General features: G+C 32.9%; 1 protein-coding gene across 1 annotated transcript; it reads right to left on the bottom strand.

Moving 5' to 3' along the window:
- Window positions 1–213: 213 nt before the first annotated feature.
- LOC108911146 lies at window positions 214–16,214 on the bottom strand. The gene is made up of 6 exons (XM_018715992.1): window positions 15,944–16,214; window positions 15,781–15,888; window positions 9,359–9,522; window positions 8,477–8,638; window positions 6,946–7,055; window positions 214–809 (listed from the first exon to the last, which is right to left on the bottom strand). The coding sequence occupies exons 1-6, from the start codon at window positions 16,190–16,192 to the stop codon at window positions 403–405; spliced, it is 1,200 nt and encodes a 399-aa protein (XP_018571508.1). The 5' UTR covers window positions 16,193–16,214; the 3' UTR covers window positions 214–402.
- Window positions 16,215–16,647: the final 433 nt, after the last annotated feature.

Raw genomic sequence — 16,647 nt, 5'->3', positions numbered from 1 at the left:
TTTGCCAGTGCAGTGCAGAGCAATGCTTGGCGGGGTATGTTGTTGGTATAATCAACGTGTCCGAGCGTTTCTCCACAAAATATTTAAACGAATTTGTTACTTCCCTGCATTAAAAATATCTTAAATTTTCTCAGCCTGAAATACAATTTTATTAAGGTACGAATTTAGAATAATTCCAGTAAAAATCCTAATCGACGCAAATGAATGATTAGATATTTTATAATGCCTTTTAATTGAGAAAAGGAAAACAAAAAGGGACACAATTTTTTAATTTATCGGAACATTTGGAAACAGGTTGTCCTTCCCTTCTGCAAAAATAACTTAAGGCTCAAAGCTCCATTAGGGACAATTAGATCACAAGAAATGAGGCTCGAGACCTACATCAATTTAATGCATAACTCATTAATTTTGTTTAACGTTGTTATAATGCCACTCTGACAGACCTCGTCCAGGTATTCCATTTACCTCGCAAACAAGGAACCTTTCGTTCATCTTGGCCTCAATATCGTTTCCTACATAATGCACGACATCGTGCTCGTAATTAACCTTTACTTCGTAAGTAGTGCCATTAGCGACGAATGTAAAACATAGTTCTTTATTTAGAATACCGTTCTCTCCATGTTGATACAGTAATAAGTCGCAACTATCGATTGCCTCCATCTTGCCATTAGGGTGAACTATGAAACCCACTTCTAAATAGGTACACGTGGAAGGCTGACAAATAACTCCGACTGATATCTTCGTTTTATCTACGAGGTAAAACATGTGGAAAATATACCGGTGCATCAAGGACCAGTCCCTTTTGTAACCTGCAATAAGAGAAACATTTTGAAACTCCATCTAATTAAGTGATATATCAGTATTGAATATTGCTCGATAAAGGATAATAACAAACTTCTTATATTAATTTAAAAGTTAGTTGATTTCTAAATGCTTCGGCTAAAATTTTCAAGAAAAACAATATCAAGTTAATTTAAAAGTTATACTATTTTTAAAACAAACTAAGAATTTTTAACTCTATTTTAAAGATATTAAGTTAATTCAAACAATACAATTTTTGTTTTCAATATTATCAAATGAAGTTATACAAGCCCAACTAGCATCGAATTGTACTAGCGATACCAAGTATTTACTGCAAGTACGAAATAATAAATAGTTATCCAAAATAAATGGTAAAAATACCAGTCCAGTCCCCATCGAAGTAATAAACGAGTGACGTGATACTATTACAAGTTCGAAAGTATGGGAACAGTTATACGAGTTAGAAAACAGGAACTAACTTTCGGCCACTGTCAGCTCTAGCAACCTGTTCATTATTTTTCCATGAAAACAATTATTACAATAATAAAAGCCACTCGGCTATGGTTCTCTCATCAATTGCATGATCCCTTTGCTTTCCGGGCTTTTAGTTCTGTTCCGTTCACAGAGGCGTTCTCTTGTGCGGTCCTCTATCCTAGTAGTTTACTTTTTACCAAACATAACCATAAAGAGAAGTGTTTACAAAAGTTAAATAATGATGGTCTCCAGGCTACAACCAAACACCTGAAGAGATAACAATTTGGTACTCTAAATATTTTTGAAACATACAACAATATAGCCCTCCAACATCTAATCGACGGTGACAGTTCTTCGAGTAGCTACGAAGTGGTGTCGGTGTTCCTAAGTGGTTACAAGACTGACGCCTTCAGATTATTTCCAATGGTAATTCATATATTCCATCGGTTCTCAGAAAATTATTAAATGTTCAGAATTTGAAACAATTCGCTTAAAAAATATACAGAGTGATTCAGGTTTAATCTGCATAACTTCAGGAATCGATAGAACAAGTCAAAATAATGTTCAATCATGATATAAACCTATTTCCTAAATCGCATACGTAAATCAGCAAATTCAGATAAGCGGAAATCGTATGATCGCGTGTCGATTCCAGTCTGCAGAGGTCCTCCACAATTCACTAGCTCTGTGTTAATTAATAATTTTAATATTTTTTAAAACATTATATGTTTATCACGATTATTAATTTTAATATACTACTTGCACAAATAAAACACTGTTAATACGGCCCTGATCACCGCTTCTCCATCCAAGGACAGAGAAAACGGCTGAATGAAATCAAAGTACCGACAACGGAATGGAACTGCAGCTTTGATTTGTTACTAGCACACCTCCTCTAGTCAGGAGCGTGCATTTATGAATGCAACATTTACTCCCCACTTTAGTCGTAGCAGATTTTTGTTTCCTTTGACTTTTTGCACTCCCTATATAACGTAATCTGCTGCTATTGCTTTTCTGAACAGACAAGAGTGACGTAAATTTATCGTAAAAACGATATAATTTCATTATCGTGGTAACACTAATGCAATAACGTTCCTCTGGAGACGTGAGAAAATATAATTAATAAGTATACGGCAAGCAGGGTACCTGCAACCTTTAGCGTACTAGCAAAAATATCATGGATTATTTAATAAAACAGACAACCTTTAAGTTTTTTCTTACGAAGACGACTTAATCGTTATGAAAAGGGTACAGAGGTATTAGTATTTTTGTTGAAAGCAGAGTGACGTGAAATGTCAGAGAAACAGAGATTTACGATTTAGCAAAAAGGTTGGGTATATGGATCTGTTTGAAAACAGAATAGGGTGACAAGAGGATGGCTTAAGTTTTTACCGCAATTTTAACATTACTCAGAAAAAAAAACAGAGCAGATTTATAGTAAAAAAAGCGGTCACAAATATCAATCGATGAGATGGCGTACATTATCGTGCAACAAATGCCAACACAACAGATGTTAATAAGGATTTTTGGATTTAACTCGGATTAAAATCCACTTGATATATCACTTAAGATTTTCTTTTCATTTTTCTATATTCTCAAAATCACCGAGAAAACGTTTGTTGAAATCGGATAATTCATTCATAACCACCTTAAGCACCGATGAAAGGAACAAATTCGTTTAAAATTCAGGTAATTATTCTGTAGAGAAACGCTCGGGCACGTCGATTAGTATTTTTATTTGCGGATTTTTTGACATAAGAAGGGTGTCTCAAGAAGAACATATGCAGTCATCATTGATTTTTTAATGGAACACCCTGTATATTTTTGAATTGTACGGTAAATTCTGAACACTTTTTGTATAACATACCATATCTCTAAAATCAGCGGTTTTCGTAATAATGACGTCTGAAATGTGGTAAATGGAAAAAAAATCATAAAACATTATTTAAATAACAACTGATTTATAATAAATGTTCAATGTTTTGTCCGTTTACCTCAATATATTTTTGTAGTCGAAGGATTATTTCCCGTTGAACATTTTCAGTTACCTCTGCTGGAATAAGTCTTATTTCCTGGCATATTCTCTGTTTCAGGCCATCAAGATTATTTGGTCTATTGACATAAACTTTAAATTTCAAATAACCCCATAGGAAAAAATCTAAAGGGGTTAAATCCGGTGACCTTGGTGGCCACTCAATAGGACCTATGCGTTCAATCCATTTATAAGGTAAAGTTAAGTCAAGAAATTGTCGAACAGCATTTGCAAAATGAGGAGGCGCCCCAACGTGTTGGTACCATATGTCACTATGAGGATCTTGTGGATTAGGAAACACAACAGCTAAAGCGAGGATGAGTTCAACCTGAAGAAAGTCTAAGTAGCGTTCTCCATTTAAATTTTCTCCACAAAAATAAAGTCCAAGAAACGTCGGTGACAGTTTGGTTTTTATTGTTACAAAATACTACATCAAAATGGTCTAGGAGTCAAGGAATGAAAAACGATTAATACGAAGAAAATTGTTTTGTTTAAGATAAAATTTGGCATACCAGGTTGTTTTTGTTGGCTTTTAAAAAAAATTTTCAAGGTGGTTCAATTTTATTTAATTACTTGTGTGTATTACAAAATATGAATTTTCAAACGTCATTATTACGAAAACCGCTGATTTTAGAGATATGGTATGTTACACAAAAAGTGTCCAGAATTTACCGCACAATTCAAAAATGGCATAATATATAGGGTGTTCCATTGGAAATAAAAATCAATGATATTATGTTCTTCTTGAGATACCCTCTAACAATTTTCTTATGTCAAAAAATCCGCAACTAAAAATACTAATCGAGCGTTTTTCCACAAAATAATTACTTGAATTTTAAACGAATTTGTTCCTTTCATCATGAACGCACCGTACTGGATAGTAACAATAAGAAAATTCACATAATAGACTGTAAAGGAGATACCATTGCATTTTGTGGATTATTAAATGAGTATAATTGATACCTTCCTCATATACGCCATGCACATTCAACCATTATAAGGAAAATAGAATTTGTATTTACATTTAAACGACGCTCATATTCATAATGCATAATGGAATGTCCCAATTGTGAGAAAATTGCTAGAATAGTATTTTCGTAACAATTGGATAGACCGCAAAAGCCTAGTACGACATTTATGTTAAATATGTACCTAGATAAATGCACCGTACTTTGTTACAAAAACATTATATTAGTTTTCATTGTCTATTTCCCCCTCTTTAATATGATATAGTTATGAAACACAGGAAACATAAAAATGTAGTTTTAGTATGTTTTACATGAACAATAATAAAACTTCCTTAGTGTTATGCAATACCAGTCAATAAACAATGGACTTAGAAGTTCAGTGGGACAAAGAATAAGACTTGAAACTCAAAGAACGCCTGTTGCAAAAGTTAACTAATAGTTGTTAATTTAAATTATGTTACTATTTATAAATAGTTATTTAAATACACGTCGAATACAATTTACAGCAGACGTAAAAACGAAAAGTATCGACGCGACACCAACTGCTGCAAAGTTACGTAAATAACTTAACAGTTCAAAACGCGAGTCAGCTGTGAAGGCCACCGACCCTCGCGCCAGCTCTGTTTGACTCTACAAGTGCACTAAGCTTACTGATGACTCATTAGAATAATAACAAATATAAACTTTTTTACAAGCAGAAATAATTTTACACCGAGCATTAAATTGAATGAGTTACTACGTAAAAAATATATTACTTTATATACGCGACATAATCGTGCTTTAAGGTTCCATATCAAATTCAAATTGAAAAATATAAATCAAAATACTGCCTGAAGTTAAAATTGTTCCTTTAACGTTTTTGAAGTATACAATTACTAATTTTCTTCAGAACTTAAGCTTTACATTGTCACAATGAAATGAGAACTTAATATTTATAACGTTGAACATAATTTAAATCGCAGGTGTTTAAGGACGCCTGCTCTGGAAGCTGTTCCTCTATAAAATCGATATTTCAACGACTTAAAATTTCGATAAACTTTTTTAGAATATTGTAACTTAAATCAACATCAATGCAGATCTTCCGCAGATGTTATAACTCTCTCCGATCTCAACTGAAGAACCAAGAGGTTGGCAGTATGTACCAGGTTCGGTCGCTGAAGCAGCAACTCGACATTGAAATATTTGAAAAACTTGTTCCCATATTTATTTAGCCATACCCATATACAGGTCTAATCGCCCAGTTGAAGAATGAGTGCGCGGGCAAACGCGGCACAAACACAGCCGCACTGGGCAACCTGGCCATAAATTCAGTTGTCCACAAATGGCCTAGCAGTGCAGTGCAGCAATGAGGAATTTGGTGTGATTCAAGTAATCTTAATTTATTATAGGCATCTTCTATTAATCAATGATATTACAATGCGAAAAGGAGAAATAAGAGGGATATTTTGTTTACTAATATTATTATACTATATACATGGCATTTTGGAGACCTTTTGAAACCGAACAAAACGAAATTTACCATCAATATAATAAAATTGTTTGAGGACATAAATAATTAAAATATGTTGTTGGCAAAATGAACATATAATAGAAATTTTCTGCACATTATATACAAATTATTATAATTTTTTACTTTTCGCAGAAAACTTTTTTAGGGACGCCTATGAAACTCATTATATTTTATTACTAGGCGTTTTTATGCATGTTCAACTGACTTCGGAAAGACTTTACAATTAGATCAATTTATCCATGCGTTTATCTAAAATGCCTTTAAGGTTCTTGAAGTTTCATAAAAGTATAATGAAACGTACTGCAGACAGCATCATTCTTGTTTACCACTGAGACCTTTCTACTCTTAATTAATCTATCGGAGAATTCGAAAATACAAGTCAATGAATCAAACCACAAGTTTGCAAGCTCTTAATCTAAGCTAAGTCCTATTGAAGTAATCCAGGTGGATATAAAAACTTATATGGCAAAAAATAACACTACCTTTATATTAGAAGATGGAAAATTATCTACAGGAAGCCATAACTGCGGAGACATGGACTAAATATATTATACACGGCCAGAAACAAGAACAACCGAATGTAGGACCTCGATACAAGAGTTGAAGTTTGTATCGCCTTACCGTTCTGGTATGGTTATAATCCATAATAAAAAAAAAGAAGAGAAAAAAGAGTAGTAGTAGTAGGTCATCTCTGACACGAAGGCAGATTGGATGTTCACAAAAAAGTTAAATTTTGATTAAACGTCACAAAATGATTAAACATAGCCTTACCATATAATCAAAATTGCGAAGTTTTACAAAAATCCAAAAATTAGTTATATGGAAAAACCCAAATGTGTCAATATTCGTCTGAACACGCAAACCTCTCTCTGACGTCATAATGCGGAATCGGCTAGCGCGAGTACAAATATGCTAAAAGCCGCACCACACGTCAAGCTATGCTTCACGTGGTTATTAGTTGCAAATCTTACCCTACCTAAGTAACTTGAGTTTATCGTCATGTAAAGGGTTACTCATTCACTCCACTCTAAACAGATGTGTTTTCATATTATAGGTAGTAATTATGTTGGTGAGTATATGTAAAACCCAATATAAATGAAAATATATTAATTTCGACTACCTACATCACACGTAATTTAAAAAAAAAACGACTTGCTCACCGTAGCTATGGTCCCGAAATGCATCCATTTCCGTTAGTGTTATCACTTTGTCATCAATTTGCAATTTTCCAGTTAAATAGCCCATTTGTTCATAATGAGTTTGATGTGCTCTGGAACAAGAAACAGTTTTAAATTTTAATTATCTTGACAAAACTTTAGTATAAATTAATTTGTTTCAATTATTCTGCGTCTAAAAAAACTGCTTCAGTGCGAAACTAATTATTATTAAACGTTAATAGAGAAGAAGGCCTATTTAGTATTTACTTGGTAGTTCTCTGGTGGAAGAGGTTTTCAAAGACACATATGTAAAAAATCATAGAAACCGAGAAAACAATGCATTTACGACTTCCGAACGTATAGATATGGTGTTAGTGCAACCGGAGAAAATGCGCTCGCGGCGACTAGGTAATACCGGGAACGATGGCCACAACGTCACCCGCCATGTGCAAATACAATCATACAGTGCGTTCAGCGGCTGCGAGATACGAGACGGACGTGGTCAGCAAGTGAACCTTAATGTTGAAGATGCAGTGTTGGAAAATCCTAACGAAGACCCCACAATTAGTACTCGACGACTCGCATATCAAGTAGGAATCTCATCTCGTACCGTACATCGCATCTTAAGGCGCCAACTGTTGCACCCCTATCATCTGCAACCAGTTCAACAGATTTTAACCCCGGATTGTGATCAACGAATGCGTTTGGTTTTTACGGCAATGTGACAATCAAGTAGACTTTCCTGCTTATGTTTGTGTAACAGATGAGGCGACACTTACCCGTGATGAAGTGAATTTCCATAATATACACATATGGGCCAATGAAAATCCTCATGCGGTTAGGGGAACTCAATAAATGTAAATGGGTAAATGTTTGGGTTGGCATAGTAGGCGATGTACTTGTGGGTCCCAATTTCTTTGAAGGACGACTAAATGGACCAACATATGCTGACTTTTTGGAGAACCGGTTGGCTGAATTATTGGACATTGCATTGAAAAATTTCCCAAAAATTGAGAAGTTTTCTGTCTTTCAACGACGATTTGTTTACGCGGCTGGTCTACAGCACGTAACTCATCGTACAGCACACGGACAGGACCGTTCCAGAGAAAATATTTTGATCCATAATTGAACTTTAATTTACGAAAGAAAAAACGCAAAAATTAAAAACTGTTCGTATAAGACAAATATCGTTAGGAAGCTGTAGTTTTTATAGATTATACATGCCACACCCTGTATATAGCTGTATTAGTAATAATGTTATTACAAACTTTTCTTTATAGTCGTTTCATCACCTGTACGTACTTTTGACTAATCTCATATTGTTTACTTGCGTCGAATAATATGTTTAATTTATTATGTTAGCAATATTTATTTTTGACAGTTGAAATCTCTCCTAACCTCTGAAGGATCATAAAACCCTTATAAAGAATCCCTTCTTAAATTTTGTCACTGTTTTACTCTGTATTAGACCTCTTTTATGTCCTTAGAAAATACATCAGTATCAATTATTCTCGTGAATCAATATTGAACTTACTCTTTCAAAGACTGGAATAATTCTTCTGTCCACGGTTCCCTCGCTATAGTTCTAGCTAATATTTTAATGGGAACGTCGACCTCGGCAAGGAACCAGGGCAAATTGCTACGCCATTCTGCTTGAAAGTCCACATTTACAAGTTTATCTGGAGCATCTAGACGCCTGTTAACAAAAATACAATAAAATTCTAGACTTTAAATTACATCAGTTAATTAATTTGTAAAATTAATGAGTAAATATCAGTTGAGAAATGGAAAAGAAAATTTTATAATAAAATGACCAGAATAATTTATAACTTTTCATACCAAATGCTTCACTTCGAAAATATTTTAGTGATATATTACATTTAGAAGCAATTTGTAAGGAGTGGTAGCTGTTTTCAAAGTAACAAATCCTATCTATCATTTGAAAAATCCCTAAAGCTTCAGTTTTAATGATTCGTTTACAATTAACAATGACAAACCGTTACGAAACTCAATTATTTGCCGTGTGAAAATAGGATAATTAATATCCAAAAACAGCTATTTGAATCCATCTAGTCTAGGTATTTGTACGAAGAATATTTTTTTAAATAAAAGAGAAAATATATTTTTTATAAGATGTGTACTTCATATAGCTTATTTATATTCATACGATGGTTGTTTCAGATACTTGAAAGGAGTACTTATGAGTACGAAATGATAATGATTAATTTTTTTCGGCTGACTCGACAAATATGATTGCTACGTCACATAAAATTATATTTTTTTAATCTGTGGAATACCTACATTGTGATCCACGAATTACTTCTGATATTATAGAAGATGAGACCAACTACGTTAACTAAAATTACATTAAAGATACGAAAAATGCTTTATTGCATGTAAATGAAAATGCACTGACCTCATCTTTCCTTTAAACGATATCCTCCACAGTTTCATTGGAACCACTGGTGTGATACAAATTCCTTCAGCTGCATATTCCTTATTTGAAAGAAGGGGGGCTGGATCTGCATTTAATGTTGTTTTAGGAAGCTTTTCACTCAATAACAGACCGTATTCTGGTATCTAAAAACAATTTGTAACCTTAAAACAAGTATAATGAGTATGAATTTGAACTGAAAAATAAAAAGTTGTGGAAAAATATAACATACGTCATTTGGCATGGCAAAAAAATTATTCGACATCACAGAAAACGATGAAATAAAAAGAACGCTTTCTATCTCTTAAATGAATCAAGATATCGAGATGTAGTTTTCATGATTCAATTCTTCTCAAAAATAGAGCCCGTGAAACCCCCAAAGGTGTTGAATTTCCACCCTATACAGGATGTCCCGGTACTTGATTTGCAGAAACTCCAAATATCTATGTCCATTCAGACGTTCATCAAAAACTTAAGGACCTATTAAATTATTACCCACTATTCTTGCCCATACATTAATTATTATGAATCAGTGCTGGTCTTTTGTTATCACAGCACCGTCCGGATTCTCTTCATCCCATAAATGTAAGTTATGGGAGTTAAGAATGCCATTTCTTGTGAAGATTCATCGGTAAATAGTACCTATACTTCATTTTTTGTTTTCAATTAAAAATGAAAAACAGAAAATGGTGGAGACGCCGCTCGATGTGTACTGTGATAAAAATCACAAATATTTCCTGAACTGTTAATTTTACCAAGTTAAAATTAAGGCAGTCAAACTTCTAACACCCTGTATAGATTGAAAAAAATTATTTTGCTAGAACATAAACAAATTTTCTGCATGTTATGTCAAAAACAGCATTTTTATTAGACCAACTTAACAACAGACTTTATAGGGCTATATTATAATTACCGCCTCCAACTCATTAAAAGATATTTTATTAACAAATTCTCGAGAACATATTTTATTAGTCCCTCAATATTCGACTGAACTGATTGAACGACTGTTCAAGTTGTTAATGTAAACTAATAGTGTTTCAAGGTCTGACTAAAATGTTTAACCAAGCTTTAGCGACAGGTTCTGTTACGAATTAATAAAAAAAGTTTGCCTGGACTCGGGCAACTGCATCCTAGATTTACATTATCGAGCACTGACCGTTTCAGGCACAATTGGAGCTTTATTGAATTGGAGCTGTAGCTACAATTATTTCAGTCGTCGTCTTCTATCTTTCCTTTATTGCCTAACATTTAATTTGACACATCGGGGAGGAAAAGTATTAAAAAACTGTTTAGTGTTGAAATGTAAATACCACTATTATTACTACTATTATTTTTAAGGGACATCTTAATAATCTGGCATCTTGTAAGGTCGCCAATAATGAAAACTTTTTATTAACCAAATTTCCACCACACTATCCTCACCGTAGCAATATTTTCGGTTGAATTGAGGCCGTCCTGGTTTTCTATTGTTTGCAACCGATCCTGTTTGTTCAAATCTGTCAACTTATCTTCTCATCATGGTTGTTTCATTCGGGGCCTTCCTTCTACCACGTAAATTGCGCACAGTCTCAGCTACATACTCTCCGTACTTGTCCATTTTGTCTAACCGCAACTTGTTTACTACAATATGCGATCCTGTACAATGCTGTCTAATCTTCGGAAGGAAAATGCCGCGTTACTTTTGGGACACCCGAATATAAAGAAAATTCTACATTATTTATTTTTGCTATTATCATCGCCCACATAAATCGTTCTGGATAAATACGTTTTGTTGGTTTGAAAAACTAAAATACCTTATTAAAAATGTCATTAATAGTGATACGTATGAGCTTTTTGAAGTGAAAGTTTAAACTATATAAAAATAGTGCTTTCTGAAAATAATAAATATGTCGCTTTGGAAGCTACAAAAAAATGACACAGGCACACAAAACAAAAATCGTGGTACCTCTGTTCTTTTGATCAGACTCTGTTACTGTTATTTTTTCTAATACGCTGCACGCGAATCTGAAGTCAATTTGGCGACAGCATGTACTACTTTCGAGAAAATGACCCCAAATCCTCAAAAAATGGGTTATTTGCAAATATAATTAAGGATTATAACGTCATGGAAGGGGCTGGTCCGTAAACTGGATTCCATAAACCTACCCCCCATAATTTAGAATCCTCTGACACAAATATGTTTGGCAACAATATCCATCATTTTTGAAAAGTACATATTCACATTCAATTTCTTTTGTAGCGAACTTTTTGTCTTCAAAGAATCTATGTAGTGGGTCTTGTCAACATCCAACACTAATTCTCCATCATATTTACATCCCACTTACCCTGGTACCTTTTCCATTTTCTTTAAATCTTGATAAAACCATTAACCTTGCTCTTCGTTTAGTCACTAAAGTTATTGGGGAAGAAATCCACATAATCCAAGTTCTCTGAAATTCTCCACCATTAGGTTCTCCGCGATTAGGTTTTTATGATTGTGACTTTTGTGATTACTCTAAAAGTTTTATGTTCTATTTTTGAAGCTTTGCTATGCTTCTCAGTTTCATTCATTTTCAATACTAAATCTTCAGTCTAGCACTGCTGATTTCTGGAAATGTATCTCCCAAATGCCAGTAACATTCACCTTGTTCAAAACCCCATGGACCCCAAGGTCCCAAAATCCATCAAAATGTATCTTGTAATGATTCTTTTCAACGTTAACAGATCCTAGATTTAAATGTCCTCCATTAAGCTCTAGGTTTTTTAATGTTTTATCTCCACTGTCCCATGGAAAATATCTACACAGAAAATAGGGCTACTTAATCTAATAAATCTCGATCGTAGTCCCAAGGTAACAGTAATGATTTTGAAATATCCGCAAATTTGCTTACTTCATTCTTCATACCAACATTGTTGTGACCAGTCAAATATGCACAAGTTTCCCGCCCCAGCAGGGACATGTCATTTTTTTACTTGAAGAAACCCAAAATCATCATTTTGCACTTTTTCTACATTTAAAATCCAATGGGTGTTCACTGTGAGATACCCTGTAGGTATATATTCACGAGTCTTACAGAAAATGCGAGTTTCTGAAGTTTCATTTTCCAGTACGTAAACGAGTACAGTAGTTATTCGTGCAATAAAGCCGAATAGGCTTTCGCTTGAATTAGAAAATCCCGGTTTACAACTTTTCGTTGAATTATATAAAGTACAAGACTGGAATAGATGGAGAAAACGCTGGAAACGTAACACAATGTACAATTCAAATCTTCCAGATGTCTTACATCCATAAAATGAGCCTTAAGGAATTACACCCAATAACAGAAAATGTTATATTAGACTAATAAATTAGTGATAATGGCCAAAAAATATAATTTATGATTTTTTTATCAAAAACATGATAAAATTTATAATTTATATTTTCTTCTAGAAACTTTGTATGGTATTCAACAATTTTTATTTTCTCATTTCTAAATTCCAGCATTTTTTCGTTTCAGGGACCCCAAAAACCTTAACAATGGGAATTGATGTGTTCGTATTATCAATTTTTTTGAGTTTGATCTCTGATGTATCATGAGTTTGTCTCTTGAGTTGTCTGATCTCTCGAGTCTGAGTCTCTCCATTTCCGAATATCGACGAATATTAATCAAATCGGATAGACTATTTCTCAAAGAGGAAAGATATTCGAACGATACAAAAAGGATTTTGAATGGAAAGAGTAGTAGTTTCAGATGCAATAACAAATTTTGCAGGAAACATTACCTTATGATGTAACATAACCTCAAATGTAACGAAAAATTGTGTTCTTCGCACTTTTAAGTTCGAATATCTCGAAAGCCTGATGATGAAGCAGTCGTGATCCAGGATTCAGCTCGTCAGAAGGCCCCGGAAAAGTACAGACCGATTTCTGGTTTAAAATTTTGTCTGTCTGTGCAATCATTAAAATTGTAAGCAAGCAGTAAATAGATACATTTGTTCTTTCCAAATCTGAAGAAATAATTTAGAATGTCTTGAACCCAATCTTGGAAATAGGACACAATTATCTCATGCAAATATAAACATTTTATAAAATTATTTACTAAATTGTAAAGAAATGATCCTATCCTTGTAAGCTTAATACATTTAAGAAAGTTTCTCTGTGTACATAAATATATAATTCTAAATAACTTAAAACAATGTAACTCCAGAATTTTGAGGATACAAAACTAATAAAAAGTACCACAAATGAATTAATATTTGTAAGATTTCTGCTATTTCTCAAAATAAATTCCCCGACATTCTGTTGACAGAAGCTACAGTTTCTTTCTACGTGGGTTACAAAGAGAGCATGGAATCAATACTACGCTCAAGTCTTCTATTTCACATCTGCTTAATTTGAAGGTATCAATTTCATAAGGAAAGTTAATTACATCGTGCTTTCTAGAAAATGATATAAAATCGTCGATGTCAGCTTAGCAAGAGGGGGAAACACTGAACATTAACCCTTCTTATCTCTTGTCTGTTCTCCCAGTCTTTAGTTTTATGTAAGTTTAAGTTGACTTTGGTTTTTCCTACAATATTTTTCAGACAAATAAATCCTTGCCCACTTATAAAAATGTGTATTGAATTTTTACTTGTTCTCTTGTAAACACTTCTTAGGTATATAGCCGTCATTCTTACGTTTCAAAAATTCTTTCAGCTTAGGGTATTTTGATATACTCACGTTCTCCTCTATGAAAATAGTTGACTTAATTATTCACTCCACAAACTCGCCGGTGACTTTAGAGTTCTTGACTTCTCCATCAAATAATATTTGATGAATAAGATCCACTTCTTATTTGTGGAAAGGCGAAATGGGCGGTGACTATTAGACGCTTTCATTATAGCCATCATTCTCTATCGCACGGATTTCTATGACTTACTTTATCGCTCTCACGTAACGGCCGATGAACCATGGGGACTTTCCGACCCTGTATATATTATATTTAATGTGGAAGAACTTAGTAATGTCGGCTAACGGTTTGAAGATGGCCCTATTAGTGAATATAAAAGTATGGAAATACCTAGCAGAACACTTTGCTATGTTTTTCTTTGGTAATATCTTATAATATTTAAATTAAAAATAATGATGAGCAGAGGAAAAAAGTGACATTTTGACTTGTTATATTTTTCCGTAGTATAAAAATAAATTACTTATTAAGTTGAGTATAATTTACCAGTCTCTAACTCAATTGCCAGCCCTCGCTCCGCTCGGGCGCAAAACTTACCTCCTGGTGTTAATAACTATTGATTATTGACATTTTTTCCGTAGAGTGCTTATTTCCCTTAGCCTTAGCCCTTAGCTTAGTGTTTGAAAGATTCATGTTAATAAAAAAAACACCCGTTACTTTTCGACCGTCCTCATAAGCAGCTTAGAAATAATTACCTATGTTAAATAATTAATACAAAGTAGTAGCGATCCTAAATTAGAACCTTGAGGTTCTCCAGGGATGAAATGCGATTGCCATATCTTTTATGTTCTCTTTCATGTCCAACAAATTGCTAAGGTATAAAAAAATATGATTTAAAAAGAAATAACAATATTGAGGAAAAGCCGTAATTATCTGAGAACATAAAAAATGCCTTTGTAAATCCGTACAAATAACATCGACTTCATTTCGCCTGCCTGCAGATGCTGCTTGTGTAAAACAAGCAAGGTTGGTTATACAAGCTTTCTTGCTGATAAAACCGTCTTGGTATTCAGATATTACAATTTTTAAAAGAGTTATAAATTAAATTATGCAAAATAAAATAAAATAGAAAATTATAAAAAATTGCACCGGACACAGTGGACAAAATAGAGCTAATTCGACCAAGCTTCTAGTTCAGGAATAGAGCTAGTTTTAAGAAACAACAAATTAAATAAGTACAGCGCTACCAGAAGTACATTTCGATTTAAAATATTATTTTTGTAAGTAATAATTATGTATCTAATAATTTTATGACCAAAAACTAAATAGGTTTTCAGTAATATTAGTTTCCATCTTACTGAGGAATAAACGATTCATAATTCTTATTCTGTTTGAAATTGATATGGATTTTGTTTGCGTTTTAAGTACATATTCAAGTAGTATTATCTTAGTAGATTATTTAATTGTAGACTAAAAGATTTGGGGATTACGAATTTTAAAAAAAAAATACCACTCATTTAAATATCTGGGAGAATGTTTGCCATAAAGGTTAGTGCAAATATATCAACCTCTTTGTCACGGAACACTCTTGGTGTTGCATGAAGTAAAATTTTACACTACCTCTTATTTTTTGCATATCTAAATAGCACTAAAATGAAACTAACTAAAACGGAAAAGGTTGATCGTTAAACTTCCTGTAAGAAAATTATTAATCTTTAATGAAATACCCTTTCATATTTTTTTCAAAATCGAAAATAAATTTAATGTAAATCTTACCAGAAAGTACACTAATCCATTCACCTTTGCTTCTTGTCGTCTTTCTGTTCCTACACAAAAATATATCCCACTTTGAGTGACAGCTTGAAAAAACACTGCATCGAATGCCTAAAAATGAACACGTGAACCCAAATCAACTAAATTATTGAAATAAGTCACTCACCAATTTATGACCAGACAAAGGCTGAAGTTTTTCTATCGCACTTTCTTTATGAAAAAAACTTTTTCCAAAAATATAATATTTCAGCCTTCTAACAAACAAAAGAAGTAAAAATGCATAATATTTTAGTAGAAACCATTTGCCAGGCTGGCTATAAATTCCAAATATTTTTCGCGGTTCCTCTTGTTTACTTTGCTTTAAAAGATATACTGCAATAAACAGGAAACCAACAAATACACTTAAAATAAACATTGTTGTATGCAGCGTGGTAACATACAATGCTTGTAAAAAATATTATTCAAAAAAAATCTAACGGATTGCTTATCTTATCTTAAGCAAATATAAGTTGATAACTTGAATGAACTCTGTCAATATGTTTGTACAGGTTGATAATTAAAAATACTTAATGTAGATAAAATATATGTTTGAGTGCAAATAAGAGTAGTATAAGGTATAGTAACAAATTAAACAAATTGTTCAATTATTTAAATGGTAATTTTTTAATAAGAAATAAATTGAACCTATATCTATAACTTCCCGTCAAAATAACTCCGAAAATGTTGATAATTTAGATTTTTTTTTTTTTATAAAAGTTTAAACAAAATAATTAATCTCAATATTAATTTATTAAAAAATAATATCATTCCTATAATGTTCCATTACAAAATATTACAAAAGATGTCGATATTTTGCAAAAAAAAATGTTG

Source organism: Anoplophora glabripennis, unplaced genomic scaffold, assembly GCF_000390285.2.
Source record: "Anoplophora glabripennis isolate ALB-LARVAE unplaced genomic scaffold, Agla_2.0 scaffold239, whole genome shotgun sequence".
Taxonomy (NCBI): domain Eukaryota; kingdom Metazoa; phylum Arthropoda; class Insecta; order Coleoptera; family Cerambycidae; genus Anoplophora; species Anoplophora glabripennis.
Note: the sequence above shows the minus strand (reverse complement) of the source record. Positions and strands in the feature narration are given on the sequence as shown.

Excerpts from the sequence above, each read along its gene's own strand:
- LOC108911146 (XM_018715992.1), bottom strand. The coding sequence starts at position 16,192 with ATGTTTATTTTAAGTGTATTTGTTGGTTTCCTGTTTATTGCAGTATAT. Across the intron at positions 15,889-15,943 it reads CTTTGTCTGGTCATAAATTG|GCATTCGATGCAGTGTTTTT; the intron begins GTGAGTGACTTA and ends GTTCATTTTTAG. Across the intron at positions 8,639-9,358 it reads TCGTTTAAAGGAAAGATGAG|GCGTCTAGATGCTCCAGATA; the intron begins GTCAGTGCATTT and ends TTTTGTTAACAG.